The sequence below is a fragment of the Lynx canadensis genome, chromosome B1, assembly GCF_007474595.2.
Source record: "Lynx canadensis isolate LIC74 chromosome B1, mLynCan4.pri.v2, whole genome shotgun sequence".
In the NCBI taxonomy this organism is placed as follows: Eukaryota; Metazoa; Chordata; class Mammalia; order Carnivora; family Felidae; genus Lynx; species Lynx canadensis.
The window spans coordinates 168,590,327-168,613,489 of record NC_044306.2 but is presented as its reverse complement, the minus strand read 5'-3'; the positions used below and the strand labels follow the sequence as shown (position 1 = coordinate 168,613,489).

General features: G+C 34.7%; 1 protein-coding gene across 3 annotated transcripts; it reads left to right on the top strand.

Annotated features, from left to right (window-relative positions):
* The first annotated feature begins 23 nt into the window (after positions 1-23).
* On the top strand, positions 24-21,858 carry GUF1 (GUF1 homolog, GTPase). Of its 3 annotated transcripts, none has more exons than XM_030313940.1 (17): positions 24-365; positions 1,840-1,951; positions 2,294-2,442; positions 2,714-2,794; positions 3,662-3,739; positions 4,782-4,865; positions 6,690-6,754; positions 7,762-7,965; positions 9,811-9,950; positions 11,453-11,576; positions 11,931-12,063; positions 12,887-13,030; positions 13,929-14,062; positions 17,352-17,453; positions 19,134-19,253; positions 20,844-20,880; positions 21,681-21,858. In XM_030313940.1, exons 1-17 carry the CDS (start codon positions 201-203, stop codon positions 21,816-21,818), a joined length of 2,010 nt encoding a protein of 669 aa, XP_030169800.1. In that variant the 5' UTR covers positions 24-200; the 3' UTR covers positions 21,819-21,858. The 3 variants fall into 3 exon arrangements, with proteins under 3 accessions (XP_030169800.1, XP_030169802.1, XP_030169801.1); XM_030313942.1 differs by lacking the exon at positions 24-365 and adding an exon at positions 398-507; XM_030313941.1 differs by lacking the exon at positions 24-365 and adding an exon at positions 500-588.
* Positions 21,859-23,163: the final 1,305 nt, after the last annotated feature.

Sequence of the window (23,163 nt, the reverse complement as noted above, 5' to 3'; positions counted from 1 at the left end):
GGCGCTGCGTCCCCTGTGTCGCACCGGAGTCACTAGTTGGGCGGAGTTGTTCCCGGCAGCTTTTCTTTTCCGCCGGTGTGAAACGGTTTAGGTCTTTTTCGCTGGATCTTAGCCGGGGGCATCTTGTAGGAAATCGCGCTACCGGCGATGGCGCAGAACTGTCTCGAGGTGCAGACCTGACGCCTCCGTCGCGCGAAGGGATGTGGACTCTTGTGGGTCGGGGCTGGTCGCACGGCCGCGCGCTGGCAGTGTGGGCCGCAGGGACCGCACAGCGGGGGCGCCTGGAGCCTCTTCCCACGCCGACCCGTGGGGCCCCTGCCGAGTTCAGGGCTTGGGACAGGCTCTACACCTCGGCTGAGCGCAAGGTGACCGCCATTCGGCTCTAATTAACTCTGTTTTAAAACTTGGGAGGGCGCTCCTGGCGGATTTGGAAGCGTGAAGGGCTTCCTAAACTACATGTGGACGCAGGTTGCGATTCTTTAAAGGCGGCAAAGCTGAGAGCTCCAGGTGCGCTCTGGGTTCTGAATCCTCCACCACTCCCCAATGTGACCTTGGACAAGTCACGTTCTGACTTTCCTAGTTTGTAATGTGGGTAACTATTGTTTATTTTATGTGACCCCAAACAAACTTGTTTTCTGAGCCTTTGTTCTTGTGGTGGAGAAGGCACTGTTTGATAACTATGAAGACATACAGTGTAGGCAGAGAAGTAGAGTAACTGGATGCAAGTTATGAGTAATTGGAAAAAATAAGACTTAAATATGATTAATTGCCCTTTTCTAAAATGCCTGGGGAATGTAAAATGAATTTATGTTGCAATTTCAAGTTCTTAAAAGTGGTATTGCCCTGTATATCTTTTTAATTGAATGCCAGTTGAAAGATGAAGGGGAGGAGGAATCCACTGGGCAAAAAAATTAGGTTTAGTTTTTTTCTTAGAATTTCTTTCACATGTAAGTTGCACCTTCGTTGTGTGCTTTGTATTAGAACATTTATAAAGGTCACGAGTATTGTGGATTTCATTGTAATTTTCCTATTTTTAATGCTGGTTATGAAATACAGATTTGATTGGAAAAATAAAATATTTAGGGTACAAAAAACCAGACATACTCTACTTGTATACCCACTTTTAGCAGGTTGCAGTGAGTCTTCCTAAAGCATTAAAGATGATGTATGCAACTAAAACTCAGGAGTCACATTCTAAAATGTTTTTAAATTTTAAGTGATAAGAGTTTTTATTGTTTGTTTTTTGAGATTTTTTTGCGGATGTTAAAACTTTTTTCTCTGTCCAAATAAGTTGCCAAACAACAACAACAACAATTTATTTAAATAAAACTTTTGAAGATAATATTAGGAGCACAGGTTTTTAACTAGATATGATTGCTGGTTAAATGTATTATGGGGGCAAAGAATTTCCTTTTTTTTTTTTTTTTTTTTTTTCTCCTTAAAACATTTCTGTAGCTTTTGTTTGTATGTTTTTGTTTTTGGCCTCAAGAGGTTTTGTTAGACAAGGTGCTTGCTCTAAGGTTTTTCAGGAGCTCTAGGTGTCTTGGGTTCTTCATTCATGAAAATCCTTTTCTCAGTGGTGGGAATATTTATAAGGGACTCTTAATTAGCTAAGTTATCACCTTAACAGTGAAACTCATGTATTTGATGAGTGCTATGTTAATCAATTGTTTGTAATAAGAGTTTAGCTGTATATATCTTTATTGTCAGAGGAATAATATAAATGTTATAAATGAAATTGTTCAAAGAAGACAAAAGGAACATTTTTGAATTAGTATGTTTGTTTTCTATCATGCAAAATGTATACTCATAAATGTTTCATTTCTCTCTTCTTTCTAGGAAAAAATTGACATGTCTAGATTCTCTGTTGAAAATATTAGAAATTTCAGTATCATTGCACATGTGGATCATGGCAAAAGTACTTTAGCTGACAGGCTCCTGGAACTAACAGGTATTTTCATTTTATAAATGGCCATGAGTGATTAATCATTATTTTTACCATGCTTTTTGAAGTTTTATTTTAATTTAATTTTTATTAAAAAAAAAAAAAAACTTTTAGTGTTTATTTGTTTTGAAAGAAAGAAAGAGCTTGAGCAGGGGAGGGGCAGAGAGAGGGAGAGAGAGAATCCCAAGTGGGGATTCACAAACTGTGAGATCATGACCTGAGCTGAAAAGAAGAGTTGGATATTTAACTGACTAAGCCACCCAAGTGCCCCAACTGGTTTAATTTTGTATCCAGTATTGTGTCTTTTTAAAAGCTCTTAGAAGTATCAATAACTATTTCTATTTATAGGCACAATTGATAAAACAAAAAATAATAAGCAGGTTCTTGACAAATTGCAAGTGGAGCGAGAAAGAGGAATCACTGTTAAAGCACAGACAGCATCTCTTTTCTATAATTGGGAAGGGAAGCAGTACCTTTTAAATCTCATTGATACACCGGTAAGTTGAGAATTAATTTTGTCTTTATTACTAAAGTCAGCCTTGTATTAAGAGTGCAAACAAATCCTTGTTCAATTTTTGAACTGAACATTAAATAAACACTTAACTTTGCTTTTTGTTTTCTCAGTATTCTTATGTTTGAGTAACTTGTTTCACAAGCATCCACTAAAAAAAGAAACCTATTCACTTTCTATCAAGAGGAGTCAGTAGGTTTGGCATAAAAAAATAATTATGGCTAACTTCAGAAGTATCAATGATTTTTGTTCCTCAGGGCCATGTGGATTTTAGTTATGAAGTATCCAGGTCCCTCTCTGCATGCCAGGGTGTTTTACTTGTGGTTGATGCAAATGAGGTAGGTGCTTTTAATTTTATGTGGTGTGACGTGCTCCTTGGTTGTTCAAGAGATTTTCCTTAAAATATATTTTGGAAATAGAATGTTTACGCCTGAAAATAAGATTTATTGTATTAGTTAACCAAAATCATATGCTTTGGTCCTGTTAATTTGAAGTTTTATTGCACTAAAGCAGTCTGGAATGGACTAGTCCATATTTTAAACATTCTATGCTGATCAGAACTGTTAAGAGATTTATCCTTCCAAAAACTCAGTTTGTAGTAGTTCTTAATTTGGGGTTTTAATACTAATTTTTAGCAGACCTTGAAAATGAATTTATTTTAGAAGTCATTTTGGATAATTTTAAGGTAATAATTTGGGAAATGTTAGGTTTAAAGAAACATGCCAATAACATTACTAAGTTCTTTTGTGGTATAAAGATAAACATAAAAACATATTGAGTGATGATGTAAGAGTTGTGATATACTAAAGTAAGCTTTTGATGTATTTCAGCTTCTCATAAACTTTTCATTCTAAACCCGAAGGTATTTGTTGTGTTAGACCTTTCTTAATCTTTTCAGGGAAGGTCAAGGCCTACCTTATACATATAGTACTGGGTTTTATAAACTGCACTGCATGAATGTGTTCTTTGGTAAGCTTTTAGGGTTCATGTTTCACGTTTTTGTCCCTAGTCCTAACAGTGTCCTCCAATAAACGTTTCCTGAAATGAAAGGAATTTTCACAAGGAATCATCCAGATGCATGGAAGTATAGATACCATAGTTTATACCTCTGCTTTTGGGGAAAATGTGTGGGATGGTATTATATTACAAGTTTTATGATAGTTGGTAGATGGTCATATCAGTATCTTGTGTCTTGATATTTCTAGGGTATTCAAGCCCAAACTGTAGCAAACTTCTTTCTTGCCTTTGAAGCACAGCTATCGGTAATTCCAGTTATAAACAAGGTAATTACAATGAGACAACAATGCTGTTTACTATTTTACCTTCTAAAAGTAAATTTAGTGTTTGATTATTTGGTATACTATTTTTATATGAGGGATCTTCAACTCTATATTAAATATATTGGTAGGATTTACTTCTTTGAATTTGCACAGAATAGAATTACAGCTCAAATTCCTGTATCCTTACATGTAGTTTAGAAGACAGTCTCCCTGAATTACATGGAGGGATTGAGGGCTATTTCTGCAGGAAAGGAATATAGGCAGGGCAGCCAAAATATGTCTGTTACACTAAAGCATAGATAGGAAGGGTGCCTGGGTGGCTCAGTCAGTTAAGTTTCCCACTTCCACTCAGGTCATGATCTCATGGTTTGTGAGTTTGAGCCCTCTGTCGGGCTCTGTGCTGACAGCTCAGAGCCTAGAGCCTACTTTGGATTCTGTGTTTACCCCTCTTTTTGACTCTCCTTGACTCATGCTGTCTCTGTCAAAAATAAATGTAAAAAAAATAAAGCATGGATAGGAAAAGAAAAGGCACTTATAATCTTCGGGGAAATAATGTAATACATGAAACATAACAAGTGCTAAACTGAGCACTGTTGTTAAACCTTAACTTTTATGTTTTAAAACTAATAAAGAATCTTAATTTAAAAATCTGCATTGCATTTAGTTGAATTTTTTGATATTGGAGTTAAATTTAAAAGAGGCAAAGTTGCCTTACAGGTAAGACAGTTTGTTGCCATAAGTTATATCTAACTTATAAAGTCAGTTTACAGTTTGGTTGACAAATTGTTACTGAACACTTCTCCTGCCTTGAGTTGCCAGCTGCCTAAATTTTTTGCACGCCCTGCTATCTGCCCTTTGTTTTTCAATGGCTATACTTGTTAAAATTGTATTGCCTGTATCTAGGTTATTTTAACCCTTTTGAAAAGAAAAATAGAGGGATCAATTAGCTTATAAGTATGCTTTTAAATATTTCCAAATACTATTAATATGTAATACATTTTATTTTTACTGCATTAAGTAAGGCATAATGATTTTTTTTTTTAAGATCGATCTGAAGAATGCTGATCCTGAAAGGGTTGAAAAACAAATTGAAAAAGTGTTTGATATTCCAAGTGATGAATGTATTAAGGTAAGATACCCCCCCCTTTTTTTTTTGTGAAGACATAGTTATACTTTTAAAAATCTCAGGTATTGGCCTAGTGAAATTTCATAGTATTTGAGAGTCCATCATTATATAAAGTTTCCATAGTTTTACAAAGTTCTTCATATTTCATTTGATCCTCCCAGAAATCCTTGTTACATGGTTATGACAGATAGGAATTTTCTTGTGATACAGTTGTAAGAATGTTTTTTTAATGTTTATTTTTTGGGGGGGAGGGGCAGAGAGAGAGAGGGAGACAGAATCTGAAGCAGGCTTCAGGCTCTGAGCTGACAGCACAGTGCCCAGTGTGGGGCTCTAACAAGCTGTGAGATCATGACCTGAGCCAAAGTCAGATGCTTAACCGACTGAGCCACCCAGGCGTCCCACTTGAGATACAGTTGAAAGAACTAAGGGTCAAAGATTTTATCCCATTCTTAAGAGTAAGATCTAGAGAGCTAATGTGCCAGGACTAAAATGTAGGCCTTCTGCAATTGATTGCAGTAGTATTTCTTGTTAGCCATTTTGTCCCTATGGAAATACTTCCTTTGATGAGCAGGTTCAAACCAATTTTAAGACATTTGTATGTGTTACAAGTCGGGGAGAGGCAGAGAGAGACACAGGCTTTATGCTCTGTGGAGCCCAACCTGGGGCTCTGTCTCCCCAACAGCGAGATCATGACCTGAACCGAAATCCGAAGTTGTATGCTTAACCGACTGAGCCACCCAGGTGCCCCAAGTTGATACTAGTTTCAATTTGAATTTTCATTTTCAAATGATGATTTAAGTGTTGAATAGCCACAACCAAACTGCTGTGCTAGTGCTTGTGTAGTAACTATGTTAGTGCAACAATGTAATGTTTAGCTTCCACTTTCACTCTTGTTTGATTTTTGAAAAGGCATATTTCAGGTGATAACTGTTTTTTATCTATTTAACCTTAACACAGTGGTTGATTACATACAACATTGTAATAACTGAAAAGCAGTATTTTTTTTTTCCTTAGAGACAGATACACATACACAGAATTTAATGTTTTTTATTATAAAGAGGGACCTCATAAAGCAGTCCTGGAATTATGGCTTCATAACTTGGGTTATGTTTTATTAAAGTGTAATCAACTATTCTGATTTTAATACATCTTTACAAAATTTATTCAGGTACTTATTTGGTAGGTGTCAGCTAGGAGCACAGCAGTGAGCAGAATAGACAAGACCCCTGTCTCAGTTCATCAGAGAGGCCTCCTTAAGTTACTTTGCATCATAGCATCTCTCTGAGAAAAATGTCTCATTGTATTTACATTCTCCTTGGGGAGACAGTCATTTAATAAGTAAAGAAAGAAGTAAGCATAGTGAATAATTGAATAAGACAGGTGTTGTCATGGATATTCGTTTAACAAATTGTGGTGTTTTAGGTGGAATGCCATACTTATCCACATATATTGTTTATTCTCTTCATGTGACAATCTTGAGATTTAGGAAAAATATAAATAATCATTTATTAGATGAGGAACTTGCAGCTCAAAGAAATACATATTGGTCAAAGTCACGCATTCCATACAGAGTCATAACTACTCAGATTTTTTAAAACTCTTAGACCACTGTTCTTTCAATACCATAATCAGAATGCTTTTGTAATTTAATTAAAGAACTATAGAGTCACCCAACTGTAATGGAAGGATACTTGACATATAAGTTTTGTGCTTCCTTTTACTACTTTCTTTAAATTGATAACTGTTAGAATTCTTTCTTTTTTCTGATCATAAAACTCAGTCACCAGGTAGAAAAATAGTCTTTAAATGCTTTTTTTTTAAATTTAGATTTCTGCTAAACTTGGAACAAATGTTGAAAGAGTTCTTCAGGCAGTCATTGAAAGAATACCTCCGTAAGTATTTTGCTATTTTTCTATAGTTTGTTTGTCTTTAATGGTATAAAGACTGTCAGTCTGATGTGTTCTTTTAAATTTTTTTTTTTAACGTTTATTTATTTTTGAGACAGAGAGAGACAGAGCATGAACGGGGGAGGGTCAGAGAGAGAGGTAGACACAGAATCTGAAACAGGCTCCAGGCTCTGAGTGGTCAGCACAGAGGCCGACGCAGGGCTCGAACTCCGGACCGCGAGATCATGACCTGAGCCGAAGTCGGACGCTTAACCGACTGAGCCACCCAGGTGCCACCCATGTGTTATTTTAGATTAGCCCATTCTTGTGGTTGGAGAAGATAAGTTATTTATTTATTTATTATTTATTTAATTTTATTACCATTTTTTTAATGTTATTTATTTTTGAGACAGCACAAACAGGGGAGGAACAGAGAGAGAGGGAGACACAGAATCCAAAGCAGGCCCCAGGCTTTGAGCTTTCAGCACAGAGCCCGACCTGGGGCTCGAACTCCTGAGCTGTGAGATCTTGACCTGCGCCAAAGTTGGACGCTTAACCGACTAAACCACCTAGGTGCCCCTATTTTTTTAGACATATTTATTTATTTTGAGAGAGAGGGTGCATGCCAGCTGGGGAAGGGCAGAAAAAGAAGGATAGAGAATCCCAAGCATGTTTCATGCTGTGAGCCTGACTCAGGGCTCAATCCCATGAGCCCCACTAACTGTGATATCATGACCTGAGCTGAACTCAAGGGTCAGGCACTTAACCAACTGAGCCCACCAGGCATCCCCTCATAAATCATTTTAAAACAGTCATTCATTTAAAACTTAAGGTTGAATTAAAACTGATTTAAAAATAGGCATTGTACTTTATGGGAAGATGTTTTTATCTTGACAGTTATCAGCCTTTCTCAGGTATAAGAGTAAATTAAGCATAATATTTGAGTTGAAAATAGACATTTTATTAAGATTTTAAATTTGTTATGTGTGTGTGTTTTTCCTTATTTTTAATAGTCCCAAAGTACATCGCAAAAACCCCCTGAGAGCTTTGGTATTTGACTCCACCTTTGACCAGTATAGGGGCGTGATAGCCAATGTAGCGTTATTTGATGGAGTGGTTTCCAAAGGAGATAAAATTGTATCTGCACATACTAAAAAGATACATGAAGTTAATGAAGTAGGAGTTCTGAATCCTAATGAGCAGCCAGCACATAAACTGTAAGTAATCTGCAATAGTAATTAAAATACATTTGTATGTGTTTCTATCTCTGCCTTTCTTAGATTGGTATCCTTAGTCCCAATTTCGTAACTCAGACAAAAAAAAAACAAAAAACTTACCATTAAATGCAATTAAATATTAAATGCTTTTGCAAAAGGAATTTCATGTGTGAAGGACAGTATAAATTTGATGTATTTTTATTCCTTTTGACTAGTTGTGACAAATTTTATGATCCTAGTGCACATTGGGTCCTATATTGATATATTTGATGAGACAGTGAAAGAGATGGTTCTGTCACCCATATATATCCACATTATACTGGGTATCAGTTTTGATACTTAATTTTTTATAATTAGATTTTTCAACATAAAAGTAGTGAAGAAAATTTGGTAATTCTTTTCTTTAGTATGGAATTCATGCTAAAACTTTGATTGGGATCCATGGCATGTGGGGTTTAGCGAAAAACTGAATTCTGAGTTCACTTACAAATATTTGCCTGCCTACTCCATCAGTATTCTGGGTACTGATGGGATAAATCACCTGGTACATACTTGGAGCATTCTAAGGTCTTTGTTTCCTCATCTGTAAAAATTAAGGTAGTAAATTAAGTGGGTATATAGTCACACTTGATCGTTTAATCTTGTATGTCTAAAACTAGCACTATTTTGCTCGTTACATTTTTTAATTGAGTCATAAAATCTATTTTATTTTTATTCTTTTTAAGTTTCTTTTTTTTTTTTTAATGTTTATTTATTTTTGAGATAGAGACAGAGCATGAGCAGAAGAGGGGTAGAGAGAGAGAGGGAGACACAGAATCCAAAGCAGGCTCCAGGCTCCGAGCTGTCAGCACAGAGCCCGACGCAGGGCTCGAACTCACGAGCTGTGAGATCATGACCTGAGCTGAAGTTGGATGTTTAACCTACTGAGCCACCCAGGCGCCCCTTAAGTTTCTTTTTAATGTTTATTAATTTTTGAGAGAGAGAGCAAGACAGGACATGAGCGGGGGAAGGGCAGAGAGTGAGGGAGACAGAATTGGGAGCAGGCTTCAGGTTCTGAGTTGTCAGACTCAGACAGAGCCAGACGCAGAACTCGAACCCCCGAGCCATGAGATAATGACCTGAGCCAAAGTCGGACACTCAGCTGACTGAGCCACCCATGACCCCCCTAGTTATAAAATCTATTTTAATTTTACTCAAATTGAGGTCTCAGTTACATCATATAGATCATAACATTGACTATTACTGTATCTTCACTAAAGATTTTCGTACTTTATCCTAAATGTAAATTAGTTTTTTATCATGTAGGAAATTTTCTTAAAAAAAAAAAAAAAGAACTAGAACTAAGGTAAAAACTCTGAAATTTTGGGATCTGCTCTTTTCCTATAAGAGGAACGTCAAATTGACGTCAGATTTATTTAAGAGTTCACATTTTTCTGCTTGGTTAAAAATCTATTTTTTTTTTTTTTTTAAGTACATTTGTGACACAATTCACTAATAAAATAGTGTTTTACACTATAGGAAGCATTTGGTGTTTTTGCACTTAGTTTTACTGTGTTTACATTATATTTTAGAAGCTGTTGTTTAATTTGCAAAGGTGGGCAGAGTCATGAAGAAGACCATAGACTTGTTGTGTTGCAGAGGTCCTTGATAATGGATTGTAAAGCATGGTATGTTTTTTTTGCTGACAATCCTTAGCATTGAGAATTGTGATATGTAATACTTACTTTGAATTAGACAAGGTTTTGTTTGGAAAGTGTAATAATTTCCTGGAAAGGTAGAGCTAATTATGAGTTTGCATTTGAAACACTAAAGCAGTCAATATTTCCATATAATAATTTTATTTAGATATGCAGGACAGGTGGGCTATCTGATTGCTGGGATGAAAGATGTCACTGAAGCACAAATAGGAGATACATTGTATTTACATAAACAACCAGTGGAGCCCTTGCCTGGGTTTAAATCAGCGAAACCAATGGTATTTGCAGGTGAGGAGCTCACAAATTCAAAGGATGAGGGCCAATTTGTTGTGTAAACTGAAATAAAAATTACTAGAAATACTCATTTTAAATAACAGCTAAACTAGAATTCTCTGCTTCTTTTAGATTTTTTGTGTCCTATTCATGTGTATTAGTTAATTTCATATGTGTAGTGAAACTTTATGTAGGAAATCATTTCCTAAACTTTTAGAACTTAAAAAATACAAGCGCTTAAGAAATAAGCTACCTGATGTATGAAAGAGCATAGTAATATGAATCTCCTTCTTGTTTTCCTAGAGAGTAAGTCATTACATTTGGAATATTTCTCTTTTTTTTTTTTTAAGTGTATTTATTTACTTTTTGCTGGTGGCAGTGGGAGAGAGAGAACATGAGTAGGGGAGGGTCAGAGAGTGAGGGAGTGTGAGGCTTTGCCTGCCAGTGCTGAGTCTGACACGGAGCTTGGACTCGCAAACTGGGAGATCATGACCTGAACCAAAATCAGCAGTGGGATGCTTAACTAACTGAACCATCCATGAGCCCCTGGAATATTTTTCTAATTAGGATGTTTTTATCACTAATTATCAGTGGACATTTACTGAGTGCCTTCCTGTTAGTTGGACTTTCTTTAATACTGTGCAGTGCTGAGGGTGCTTGGATGGCTCAGTTGGTTGAGCATCTGACTCTTGATGTCCACTCAGGTCCTGATTTCATTGTTTATGAGATCAAGCCCCTTATCAGGCTTCATGCTGAGCGTATAGCCTGCTTGGGATTCTGTCTCCTTCTCTGTCTGCCCCTTCCCCACCTCAAAATACATAAACTTAAAAAAAATATATTGTACAGTGCTAGTGTAGATAGTGGATAGTGGGGATAGTGTTACCCCTCCTGTGTATAACTTCACAACCTTTTACTACTGTGTGGTATTACAGACATTTGAAAAAGAAACACTTGATTGAACATCATTAAGTTACTCTATGCTGGGTATCTAGCGTTTGGTTTTCTCCATTTAGGATCTTGCACTGGGAAGTAGGAAGTTTGTTTATGCCCACTTTTAGGCAAAGTCAATCATATCTTTGGTTTTAATAGATTATCTGCCCTGAAGAATTAAGGATTTGGTGTAGTTTTTATTTTTGCTTGTTTTTTTATCTACTAATAGAGTTTCATTTGTAGCTGTGGAATGTCTTTAACTTTTGTTTCTTGAAATATATTTTTCTTACAATAGGTTTAATTTTCATGGTTCTTCTTTATTTTAATTATATTTGTGCAAACACATAAAAAAATCACTTGGAGTGTGAATCCAGTTGTAAATTCATAAGGCTTTGAAACTTAAAGATATTTAAAGCCAATGTAACTTAACGTTCAGTTTTTTTAGCATGCCAGTTCTTGTGGTCAGTGAAATATAGGAAGGGAAGTAATTTAAAAGGTAAATGATTAATTTTGATCTTGGAAGCATTGTATATTTAGCTTTTAGGCATATTTTCACATGTGATAATTAGAAATCATTGTGTCCTCAGGAATGTACCCTATAGACCAATCTGAATATAATAATCTGAAGAGTGCTATAGAAAAACTGACTATAAATGATTCCAGTGTGACGGTTCATCGAGATAGTAGCCTTGCCTTAGGTGCTGGCTGGAGGTAAGATTCTATTACACCGTAGTGTCAGATTTTTATTGAAAAATGAAGTTTTAGTGGTTTATTGCTCCTGTACATTTGGTTACTGAGGATAAGTTCTTGTTAGTGTAAAGCTAACTAAAACAACCATCTGCCTATTTCACCCTGTATTCATGTCCTGTGGGTAAATTTTATAGCAATTTTAAATAGAATCCCAATGGAAATTTTGAGTCCTATTTAATAATAGCATTTAATTATGATGTGAATTGCTTGAATGACTTTTGATTCTACCCTTCCTCTACAAAGTAAGACTATGTTCATCAAAGGAGCTAGACCCCTGAGACATAGATATTTGGAGCTTGGCTTTTTCTCCCCCAGGTTGGGATTTCTTGGACTTTTGCACATGGAAGTTTTCAATCAGCGACTAGAACAAGAATATAATGCTTCTGTAATTTTGACAACCCCTACTGTTCCATATAAAGCTGTTCTTTCATCAGCAAAATTGATAAAGGTACTGTTGTGAACCAGCATACATGGGAAAACTAAATACGTGTGTGTGTGTGTGTGTGTGTGTGTATGCGGAATGCAAGAGAAACTTTTTAGTACACCATTAGCTGAGTAGCTATTATGTGAGCTATTTCTTGATTAGTAGACATTAAAAATTGAATTACCTTATGACTAATGATAAAGAAGCCGCTTAACTAATCCATGCAGTATTTTTCTTAACCTGATAAAAATCTGTATATTGTCAATATTAGCCTGTTACTGAGAGTAAAAAGTAGAATTAGTAATTTAAATACTGTTCAAAATCTAGCACAAAAATGAAGAATATAATTTTGGTCATAAGTAGTTTATCTTATGAAAAGTGAAGCATTTATTGCTCTCTGGCTGTAGGAAATTTTAGATTTCAGGTTAATGATAGAGACAATACTGTATTCCATCTAAGTGGCAATATATTCATTCCAAACAAATTTTAACATTGGCATCTGTAAATATCTTCCAACAAAATTAACTTAGGAAGCTAATGCCTTATAATGGGCAGATTAAAATGTACTTTTACATCATACTATTTCTAAGTGGTACATGAGATGTGTTTAGTAAATGTCGATGAACACAATATATTACTTATGAAAAACTGTTACTAAGTGGTTATAATTCGATAGTTTTAAAGTATAAAGCATGTTAAGGTAATAGTCTAACCTTGAGGAATTATTTTGTTTTTATTCAACAAGTGCAATAACAAAATAAATGCTAGCATATACTATAAAAATTGAAAATTTTCAAATGTAATTATTAAGATCTTGCTTAGCTATTGGTGGTTTTCTTATTTTTAGGAATACAGAGAAAAGGAAATTACAATCATCAATCCTGCACAATTCCCTGAAAAATCAAAAGTATCAGAATATTTGGAGCCAGTTGTTTTGGGTACCATTATCACACCAGATGAATATACTGGGAAAGTAATGATGCTTTGCCAGGTATAAATGTAATACAATTTAATATAAAAGTAAATTTAGTCCTCCCTAACTGGTTCCTGCTCAGGTTTTGAAAGGTTTCCTTCTGCAGAGCACATTGAATTTATAAGAAATTTTCACAAAGGTCTTATCTACATGTGTATATATAAAGAGAGAGGTGTATAGATATCTATACTTTTAAAATCAGTGATTTTAAGTAAGAGAAAATAGAATTGCAATTTTGATCATCTGTCTTAATTTACTGAGTTGATAGTTTAGCAAAGGAGAGAAACTTGATTCTTATTTATACTGACTAGCTGAAAGAATAATTTAGCCTTTTTAGTACTTGAAATTGAGGATAGTTTGAAGGATAACTATAATATTTGAGACTTTTGACTCAAGTTTTTGCCACATTGTAATAAATGACTTAATCCCCAAATCACAGTCCTCAAAACAAACCTATTGAAATACTCTGACCTGTATTGGAAAGAATTCTAAAATGATTACTAGTGGACTTGCACTTTAATTCTGTATTCACAAACTAGAAAACTTTGGTCAGTCACTTAATTTCTTTGGGCCTAAGTTTTTTTATTTGTAAACCAAGAAATTAGAACTTTTACCTTATCTATAATTACATTTGGTTTATTTTTACATACTATGTAATTTTAAAAAGATAAAATTCTTAGATAAAGACAAAGGATTAAAAGCTTTAGTAATAAATATGTTATATACAAAATAGTCCTCTGTATTATAAGTATTGTTTTCAGAATTCTAGTAGACCATTAAAGAAATATTCCTTCATTTTGCCACTCTTTATTAGGATTTGTAAGGAAATTTTTAAATTGGTAATCAACCTCTTTCTATATTCATTTTAAACCATTTAAATAGGTTATCATTAAACACATTTTTTTTTCTTTTTTAGGCTCGAAGAGCAGTTCAGAAGAATATGATATTTATTGATCAAAATAGAGTTATGCTTAAATATCTTTTCCCTTTGAATGAAATTGTGGTGGATTTTTATGATTCTTTGAAATCCCTGTCTTCTGGATATGCTAGGTAAAAATTTAATGAGAAATTGAGATACCTGGACAATTCGTTTGAAATATTGACCAGCATGAGTATTCTTTTTTTTTTTTTAAATTAAAAAAATTTTTTTTTTTTCAACATTTATTTATTTTTGGGACAGAGAGAGATAGAGCATGAACGGGGGAGGGGCAGAGAGAGAGGGAGACACAGAATCGGAAACAGGCTCCAGGCTCTGAGCCATCAGCCCAGAGCCCGACGCGGGGCTCGAACTCGTGGACCGCGAGATCGTGACCTGGCTGAAGTCGGACGCTTAACCGACTGCGCCACCCAGGCGCCCCCAGCATGAGTATTCTAATACTCTATTTAATAATCTCTGCTCTCTTGAGGATAGTTGAGAAACCACTCTAAGGATAGAAAGTCTTGGAGCAACCTTGTAAGTGTTAGGGAGTACTCATAATTTGCTTATGGAAGAATGAGTTCCTTTGATTCATCAAGCTATTACCCTGCTTTTAGGAAAAAAAAAAAAAATATTGTAGTATCCCCTTGATAAAAAGAGTGTACTCCCCCAGTCCCTTAGAATTATATGTAATTTCAAGAAGCTACTATGATGGAGTGCCCGGGTGGCTCAGTTAAGCGTCCAACTTTGGCTCAGGTCATGAGGTTTGCAAATTTGAGCCCCGTGTCGGGCTCTTTGCTGACAGCTCGGAGCCGGGAGCCTGCTTCAGATTCTGTGTTTCATTCTCTCTCTGCCCCTCCCCTGCTCATACTCAGTTTCTCTCTCAAAAATAAATAAAACATTAAAAAAAAAAAAAGCTACTGTGATCTCAGTGGCACATTTAATATGTATTCGTAGTTATGTAATCCTAAGAGCACCTCTATATACATTTGGAAAACAGAAGTACATATTTAGTCTGTAAAAAATGGTCGGTGTGCCCTTGTATCTGTGAACACTTTAATAACTTGTTCTTCCCTGGAATAAGTGATCCACATTGTGAAAACCATGGTCTCATCCCCGGGAGTACATGGAGGAACAGCCCTCTAGAAGTGAAGGAAGATTTAATACTAAGTAACAACTCAATGCATAGCATTTTGGGAATAGTTTATATTGGGGTAAATAACTCTAGATGCCCTGAGTATCCTGAAATCTTAAATTACTGGAATATAAATATATTTTTATAAATATATATACATTTAATTTGTATATATTTAATTTAATATAAGTTTAATTATTTAAATTATAAATTATTTAAATATAAAATAAATTTAATATATTTAACTTAATTATAAATATATAAATTACTGGAATATAAATACATTGGAATACAAAGAAAATATAGAATATGCTGGGGGAGTAGAAGGGAAAATGAATATTCACATCTGTAAAAAACACATTCAAAGAAAAATTACAATATTCAAAGAGCATGCTACAGTGACCTGGAAATTTAGCTTTACGAAAGGAGCTTTTTAATGAAAAAGTCATTATAACCCTTGATACAAAAGAGTATTCTTTGTGTGCATTTGTATTGAGAAATTATTTTTTCTGCTTTGTCACCCAATATTTTTCTTCTTTGTCTTCTTTCAGACAAGAACTTAAATAAGTGGCAATGGGATTTAAACTAAAATGAATTGAGGCAGCATGTTATTAAACAATTACTGTAATTAAAAGATCACTAAGCTAAGTGGTTATAAATAACATTTTAAACAAAAGCCTGTCAATTGTAGTTTGCATTTGGATACCACTGTGTGAATTAAGTGATCTTAAAATCTTTTAGTTTAGAAACTTAAATTTCAGATTAAATGAGAGAACATGTTTAATTTTGAACTATGTAAAAATAAAATAATGCCAGCTTCCAGAATTGAGGTAATTCTTATGTTCAAAATGTATCTTTTTTATATGCAGTCAATTCCTTACTTAAAAAAAAAATCCATCATAGCCTAGGTTATCGGCTTCTCATGGATTGAGATTAGGAACAATTTCTCTTAAACCAAGTGGCAGGAATCTTCTGCAGCTGGGTCAGAAGAGGAAATTCCTTTCTTATATAAAGACTATATTGAAGCTGCTTCTGACACTTACTTTGATAGACCTGTTTGCCCTCAAACCCCAAGTAGCCTTTTGGAATTCTAAATGTGTTTCCTTCATTCCAGTGGTACACTTGAATGAAAATTTTGAATAGAGGTTAGGTTTCCATTGGGCTGGCTTAGAAATACAGACATTTGTATAATGGGTTCTTTTGAAAAAATGAGTGAAGAAATTGTAAATTTTTGGAGCACAGAACATTTTTAAAGTTGTAAACAGGTGATATCTAGGGACTATGTCTAGGTCTTCTTACCTCTGTTTGTGTTCTGCATAGTACTTATGATGGTATATAATAAATGCTTAATAATGTTTGTTGAAGAAAAAGGATTTAGCAAAACTTGATAATAATCTGGTTTTAGAGAGTATGAGTATCAACTTGTCACCTTCCTGCTAAAAGCTTTAGAAACCAAACATTTACAACTCTAGGCATGAGTTCGTTTTCCAGTTAAGACAGTTTAGGACTATCCACGTTCTTATCCATAACTGAAAAAACATGCAAGCATAATTAAAGTTTTCTTTCTCATTAGACCTCAGTTTTGTAAGTTAACACTGTTTTAATTGGCCTGATAAGCTTTGACCATATTGTTTAATAGTAAACAGCTGATGCCAACCAAGTGCTTCTATGTGCTAAGCTAGGCTCTGTTCTAAATAGCTTGTTTTTTTGTTTGTTTGTTTGTTTTTTTTTTTTTTTTTTTTTTTTTTTTTAGGTACTGTTCAAATGCTTTATATGTATTAATTCATTTCATCCCTAAAAAAGCAGACTCAAACTGAATAGCAATATATGAAGTCCGGAAGTCTTATTTATGATGACTCTTTATCAAAGCCATAACATTTATTTAACTGGCAACAGAAAACTAAACAGAAACCCAAACTTAGTGAAATTCTGAGAATTAATATATACTATTGTCTACAGCCAACAAGCAGCTGTTGGGAGGAAACATTGGGAAGAATGTGACATTTGCCTTCATTGTCCTATTTTCCTAGACTGGCTTACCAATTTGTTTTCCTTTCCCCCATAAAGCATGTTCCCCTTGCTTTTGCCTCTCATTTCATAAATGTGAAAAGATGAGGGAGTTTGTTTCTCACTCTGGTCATTTAGATTTGTTTATGTGAAATGTATGTTTAATATTTTGATAGAAAGTTGGGTGGAGGATAGGGGAAGAAAAAAGATGTTTTGCAAAGAGAAATAATCTGTTGGGAAGTATAACATTTATCTACCACTTGGATATTTTTCCTTCATAGTTTTGATTATGAAGATGCAGGCTACCAGACTGCAGAACTTGTAAAAATGGATATTCTGCTGAACGGAAATATTGTAGAGGAGCTGATAACTATTGTTCACAAGTAAGTTGAATAGAAATTAGCATTCATGGAATGTGAAAGTTACCACTTTTGACATGTTTTTAAATTATTGATCATTTTTATTTGACAATGACATTTTGAAAACTTAAAAGTAATTAATTAAATTTCCTTGTACTAGTTTCTCCTTCCATTCTTTTTCCATGCTTCTTTCTTCCAAGCTATTAAATATGAAAGAAGAGAATTATAGTAAAAAAGGATAGTGTCATGGAAAGAAATGTTTTCCTTACCAAAATAGGACAAAATAAATGATTTTTAAACTTCATGATAGGTTTAAAATTGAGAACAAGTTTTTATCTTCATAAAAAATTTTTTTTTTTTTTTTTTTTTTTTAAATTTTTTTTTTTTTTTCAACGTTTATTTATTTTTTTTGGGACAGAGAGAGACAGAGCATGAACGGGGGAGGGGCAGAGAGAGAGGGAGACACAGAATCGGAAACAGGCTCCAGGCTGCGAGCCATCAGCCCAGAGCCCGACGCGGGGCTCGAACTCACGGACCGCGAGATGACCTGGCTGAAGTCGGATGCTTAACCGACTGCGCCACCCAGGCGCCCCTTCATAAAAAATTTTTAATAATGAAAAATGAAATACCTTACACATTGAACAAATAGCAGATTGATAAAAATAATGGAGCACTTGTTTAATAATCATGTTATGTTAAACCATTCTAAAACTATATTGTGGAGTACTGTTAAGTGACAAAAATGCCTACTAAATAAAAAGCCAAACATATATGTTCCAAACTGTAAAATAACAAATATAATATGTATGCAGAAAAATAGCTGGACGGATATATGTTTAACGCAGAGATTCTAAAATGTTTAACATTGGTTTTCTATGGGTGAGGGGAATGGTTTTTATGTATGTTTTTCTAGATTTTCTGTAATAGGTCATGTTATTTTTGCAATCAGAGAAGTCCTATCATTCAGAGAGAAGCGATGTTTATGACAGATGAGTTCCATTTGAACCTCCTGAAGAAATCACCTTTATTGGGCACCTGGGTGGCTCAGTCTCTCTCTTTTTTATTTTTATTTATTTATTTATTTATTTATTTATTTTTTTGAGAGAGAGAGTGCAAGCAGGGGAGGGACAGAGAGAGGGAGACAGAGAATTTGAAACAGGCTCCAAGCTCTGAGCTGTCAGCCCAGAGCCCAATGTGGGGCTCAAACTTGTGAACTGCAAGATCATGACCTGAGCCAAAGTTGGAAGCTCAACCGACTGAGACACCCAGGTGCCCCAAGGTCAGTCTCTTAACTCTTGATCTCCTCAGCTCAGGTTGTGAGTTCAAGCCCCGTATTGGGCTCCACGCTGGGCGTGGCGTCTACTTAAAACAAGAAATGGATTAATCCAAAAAAAAAGAAAGAAATCACCTTTATGTTTATTATACATATAGGCTAGAAAGCTACTTTGTTATTATTTTTAGTTTTGAGAGAGTGAGCATGAGCTGGGGAGGGGCAGAGAGAGAGGGAGACAAAGAATCTGAAGCAGGACCCACACTGTCCGCGCAAAACCCGATGCAGGGCTCAGGGCTTGAACCCGTGAACCATGAGATCATGACTTGAGCTGACACTGGACCCTTAACCTACTGAGCCATCCAGGCACCCCTAGAAAGCTACTTTAAATGTTTGTATTTAGGATGTGTAAATAGTTGCATTTTCTCTCTCAGAGACAAAGCACACTCTGTTGGCAAAGCCATATGTGAACGTCTGAAGGATTCTCTTCCTAGGCAACTGTTTGAGATAGCAATTCAAGCTGCTATTGGAAGTAAAATTATTGCAAGAGAAACGTGAGTTGAAATTCATTTTTGTTCCCTGTTTTAGAAATGATAAATGGTTAGAAATGATATGACTTAAGAATGAAATAATACTGAAAATTTTAACTTCTCATTGGCCTAAGCTTTATTCCTACTCGGGGAAATACTAAACTGGTTTTTAATTCCATTTAATTAAGTGATGACTGTTATAATGATTTACTTAAATTTAACATTTTAAGCTATATTATGTATAATTATTAACATAATGGACATTGGTTTGAGGAATTGCTTTATTTCCACTCATTTTACTGAATGACTACTGAATTTCCTGAGTTAGGAATAGTGTATAAGCTACTAGCAACTGAAACTTTTGAAGAAGTTTTGAAAAAAAAGAATTGTTGGCAATATTCTTCCAAAAGACAAAATTAAATTATGATTTTTATTTAAAGCACTTAATATTACTTCCTCAGAGTTAGCAGAATTATAAATCAGAAAGATGAGAGAAGAATGCTAATGTATTAAGCTTTGCATTGTAGATTGCTTGTGTGATTCAGTAGACATGGAAAATAGGCTAATTTATGTAGGAAACTGGTCTTTTTTTTATGATATGTGGTCTATAAATTGGGACATGGAATAAGCTGTTCTACTAGTAACAGTAAGTGCAAGAACTATCTGGTAGCATATTTCTTTCCTTGACTTCTGGGAAATCAGAAGTCTTTCCTTAGCTGGAAATTGCTATTCAGTTGTAGTTTAAACCCAAACTTGCATGTGTCAGTAGTGGTGAAGTGACAACCACCATTTTTATATAGTCTTTGGATAAATTTTATGCCTGTATTTGTAACGAATTTTTCTTTCCTAACGCAATTTTGCTTTAGTTAATTGTTTTGAGTTTCATGAATACCCGGAGATTGGTCAGGAATTGATAACCAGGGAACATCCTGGAAAGTGCAATTTAAAATATCAAATAATTCTAACGTAAGTGTGTTGAAGTAGAATACCTTAAAGGAAAAAAATAGATTTTTATATCCTACGAATATATATAAATGGAGCTTTTTTCAAATTTCCTGTCTTCCACCAAATGCTATAGAAATTTCTTAATTCTTATCCTTTTAGAAGCCCTATAGAAAGATTAGTTTATAACTGCTTGAGTGGATATATTAAAATTTAGTTTTCCCAGAAGTTTTATAAAAATAATATATTCTTTATATTCCTAGTCACTCTTAACCCACATTTTGTAGAGTTAGTGATGCGATGATAACCATTTTTAAATTTTTTGGTAGTAGTGCTTAGTAGTAGTTTTAGGTTGAGCCAGAAATTATTTTGTATAATTCTTATAATTAAGGTCATATAATTAAGGCTTGAATTTGGCCTAATCAAGACTACACACAAGCCTTGACCTTTTTTTATTCTTAATAAAATTTATGTTGATGTTCATGCTGAATTCATTTTCTATTTTATGTCAAATACACCCAAATAGATACAAGAGCATTTGAGCTAATTTTAGTTACGTATAACATGATCATTTAAATCTTTAGTAAAGGAGAGATTGTTTTTGAAAATAAAGTACTTTTAAAGAGTGTAATGAAATTATGTAATTCTTATATAAAATTTCCTCTTTTACAGTGTGAAAGCCTATAGGAAAAATGTTTTGGCAAAATGTGTACGTATCGACCTGTATTCTACTTTGAATAATAGATCTATTTTATGGGTTTAAAGTCAAAAGCAGTATAAATATATTGGTTTCCATTGTTTTTACAATAACTTTTTATTTCATCTCTAGGTTTTTGGTTTTATTTTTTTAATGTTTATTTATTTTTGAGAGAAAGAGTGTGAGCAGGGGAGGGGCAGAGAGAGAAGGAGACAAAATTTGAATTTCCTTATATTAAGTACTGTGTAAGATAGTATTTTGTAACAGTTAAGATCAGGATAATATTATTGACCTAATTTCCAAGGAGAGATTTTGAAGACAATGACTGTGGGAAGAGTATGGCAGTTTGAAATCCACCTCTCTTACATTGCTTTGTTGAGGTGTCTTTTCTGTTAAAACGTTTTCTTAACTCAGTTATGAGAATTAACCAGTAAATGCCTTTTCTAAATCCTTAGCATAGGGACTGGCACATTTGTGCCTATGTGAGTTTATTGGACTATAGATAAATGATGCAAAATTTCAAGACTTGAATCAGTAAGAGGATTGATAATTCTTCTTTGACATACATAACATAGTACTAGATTTCACTGGTGAGTTTCATCTCATCCAAAATATAAATAAAGCCTTTATCATTCTTTGAGAAGATGTTAAATTAAGATCTATGAAAGGATTAGAAAGGTAACTGCAGATGTGTATCTCATGGGTAATAATTGTAAGGTTATTGTAGTTGTGTTGATGTCTATATGTAATTGTATGATTAATTTTCTATGGAGTAATTTGTTGGACTTCAAATTTTTAAAAATATTTTTCAGTATGGTGGTGATATTACCCGAAAAATGAAACTTTTGAAGAGACAAGCAGAAGGAAAGAAAAAACTGAGGAAAGTTGGCAACATTGAAGTTCCAAGAGATGCTTTTATAAAAGTTCTAAAGACACAATCTGATAAGTAATTGTTGGAAAAAAAATACAATGAATTTTCATAAATTAAAATTTGTGTATCTTTTTTCTTAGTAACTGTATATGTTGACAACAGAGTGAAAATTATAAAACTTGCTTGTTGCTTTCAGGGTTTTTGGGTTTAAATAACCTGTTAGCAGGGGCACCTGGGTAACTCAGTCGGTTAAGTGTCCTACTCTTGATTTCGGTTCAGGTCATGATCCCACGGTTTGTGAGTTCGAGCCCCACATCAGGCTCTGTGCTAGCGACTCAAAACCTGCTTGGGATTCTCTTTCTCTCTCTGCCCCTTCCCCACTCATTCCCCACCCCCGCCCCCTCAAAAATAAACAAAAATAACCTATTAGCTTTTCTTTGAAAAGGAAGTAGTAGGTGGATAAGAGCTTGGATTCTGAAGCCATATTGTCTGGTTTCAAACTTCTGTTCCACCACTCACTGGCAAGGTAGATTGTTACTTAATCTCTGTTTACTCTTTAGTAAAACCAGGATTATACTATTATTTACCTCCATAGGTTGTTGGAAAGATTATATCAGATAGTATGCTTAGAATATTAAGAAGAGTGTATGACACAATAGTATGTACTTAGTGAATCTTAACTATTTTGTTTTCACGCATATTTTTTTTAAGTTTATTTTGAGAGAGCAAGCACACATGAGCAGGGAAGGGACAGAGAGAAAGGGAGGGAGAAAATCCTGAGCAGGATCCTTATTGTTGGGGCAGAGCCTCACATGGGGCCCCATCTCACAAACCAAACTGAGATCATAACCTGAGCTGAAATCAAGAGTTGGACGCTTAACTGACTCAGCCCCCCAGAGGCCCCATGAGTATTTTTCTTACACTGAAAGGCCCCATACTTAAGATTCTCTCTAGTTCAACCCCAAGATATTCGCAAAATCACCTTATCAATTTATTGTTAGCTGGATAAATTTAGATTTATAGGAGTTATTAAATAAAGTCAAATAGCATACTAGCTGGACATGCGCTGTTTAATTTTTGTTAAAATCTTTATAAATATTTGGAACTAGACAATTTATATACACATCTAAATTAAAATTAAGGGTAGGAGCTGTCTTAATTTTATAATTAAAATGCATTTGGTGCAAAATGATGGGTATTTGGTATTAGCAGCAGTATTAATATTATTAATTGCTAGATTTCATAATTGAAAGTTTGAGCTTTAGTTAATTTAGTTGAAGTCACACAGGCAGTAAATGGTTGTTATGCTTTAAAATATGTCCTTTTGGGGCGCCTGGGTGGCTCAGTCGGCTAAGCATCCGACTTCAGCTCAGGTCACGATCTCGCGGTCCGTGAGTTCGAGCCCCGCGTCGGGCTCTGGGCTG

Excerpts from the sequence above, each read along its gene's own strand:
- GUF1 (XM_030313940.1), top strand. The coding sequence starts at position 201 with ATGTGGACTCTTGTGGGTCGGGGCTGGTCGCACGGCCGCGCGCTGGCA. Across the intron at positions 11,577-11,930 it reads GCCTTAGGTGCTGGCTGGAG|GTTGGGATTTCTTGGACTTT; the intron begins GTAAGATTCTAT and ends TTTCTCCCCCAG. Across the intron at positions 20,881-21,680 it reads AAAATGTTTTGGCAAAATGT|TATGGTGGTGATATTACCCG; the intron begins GTACGTATCGAC and ends AATATTTTTCAG.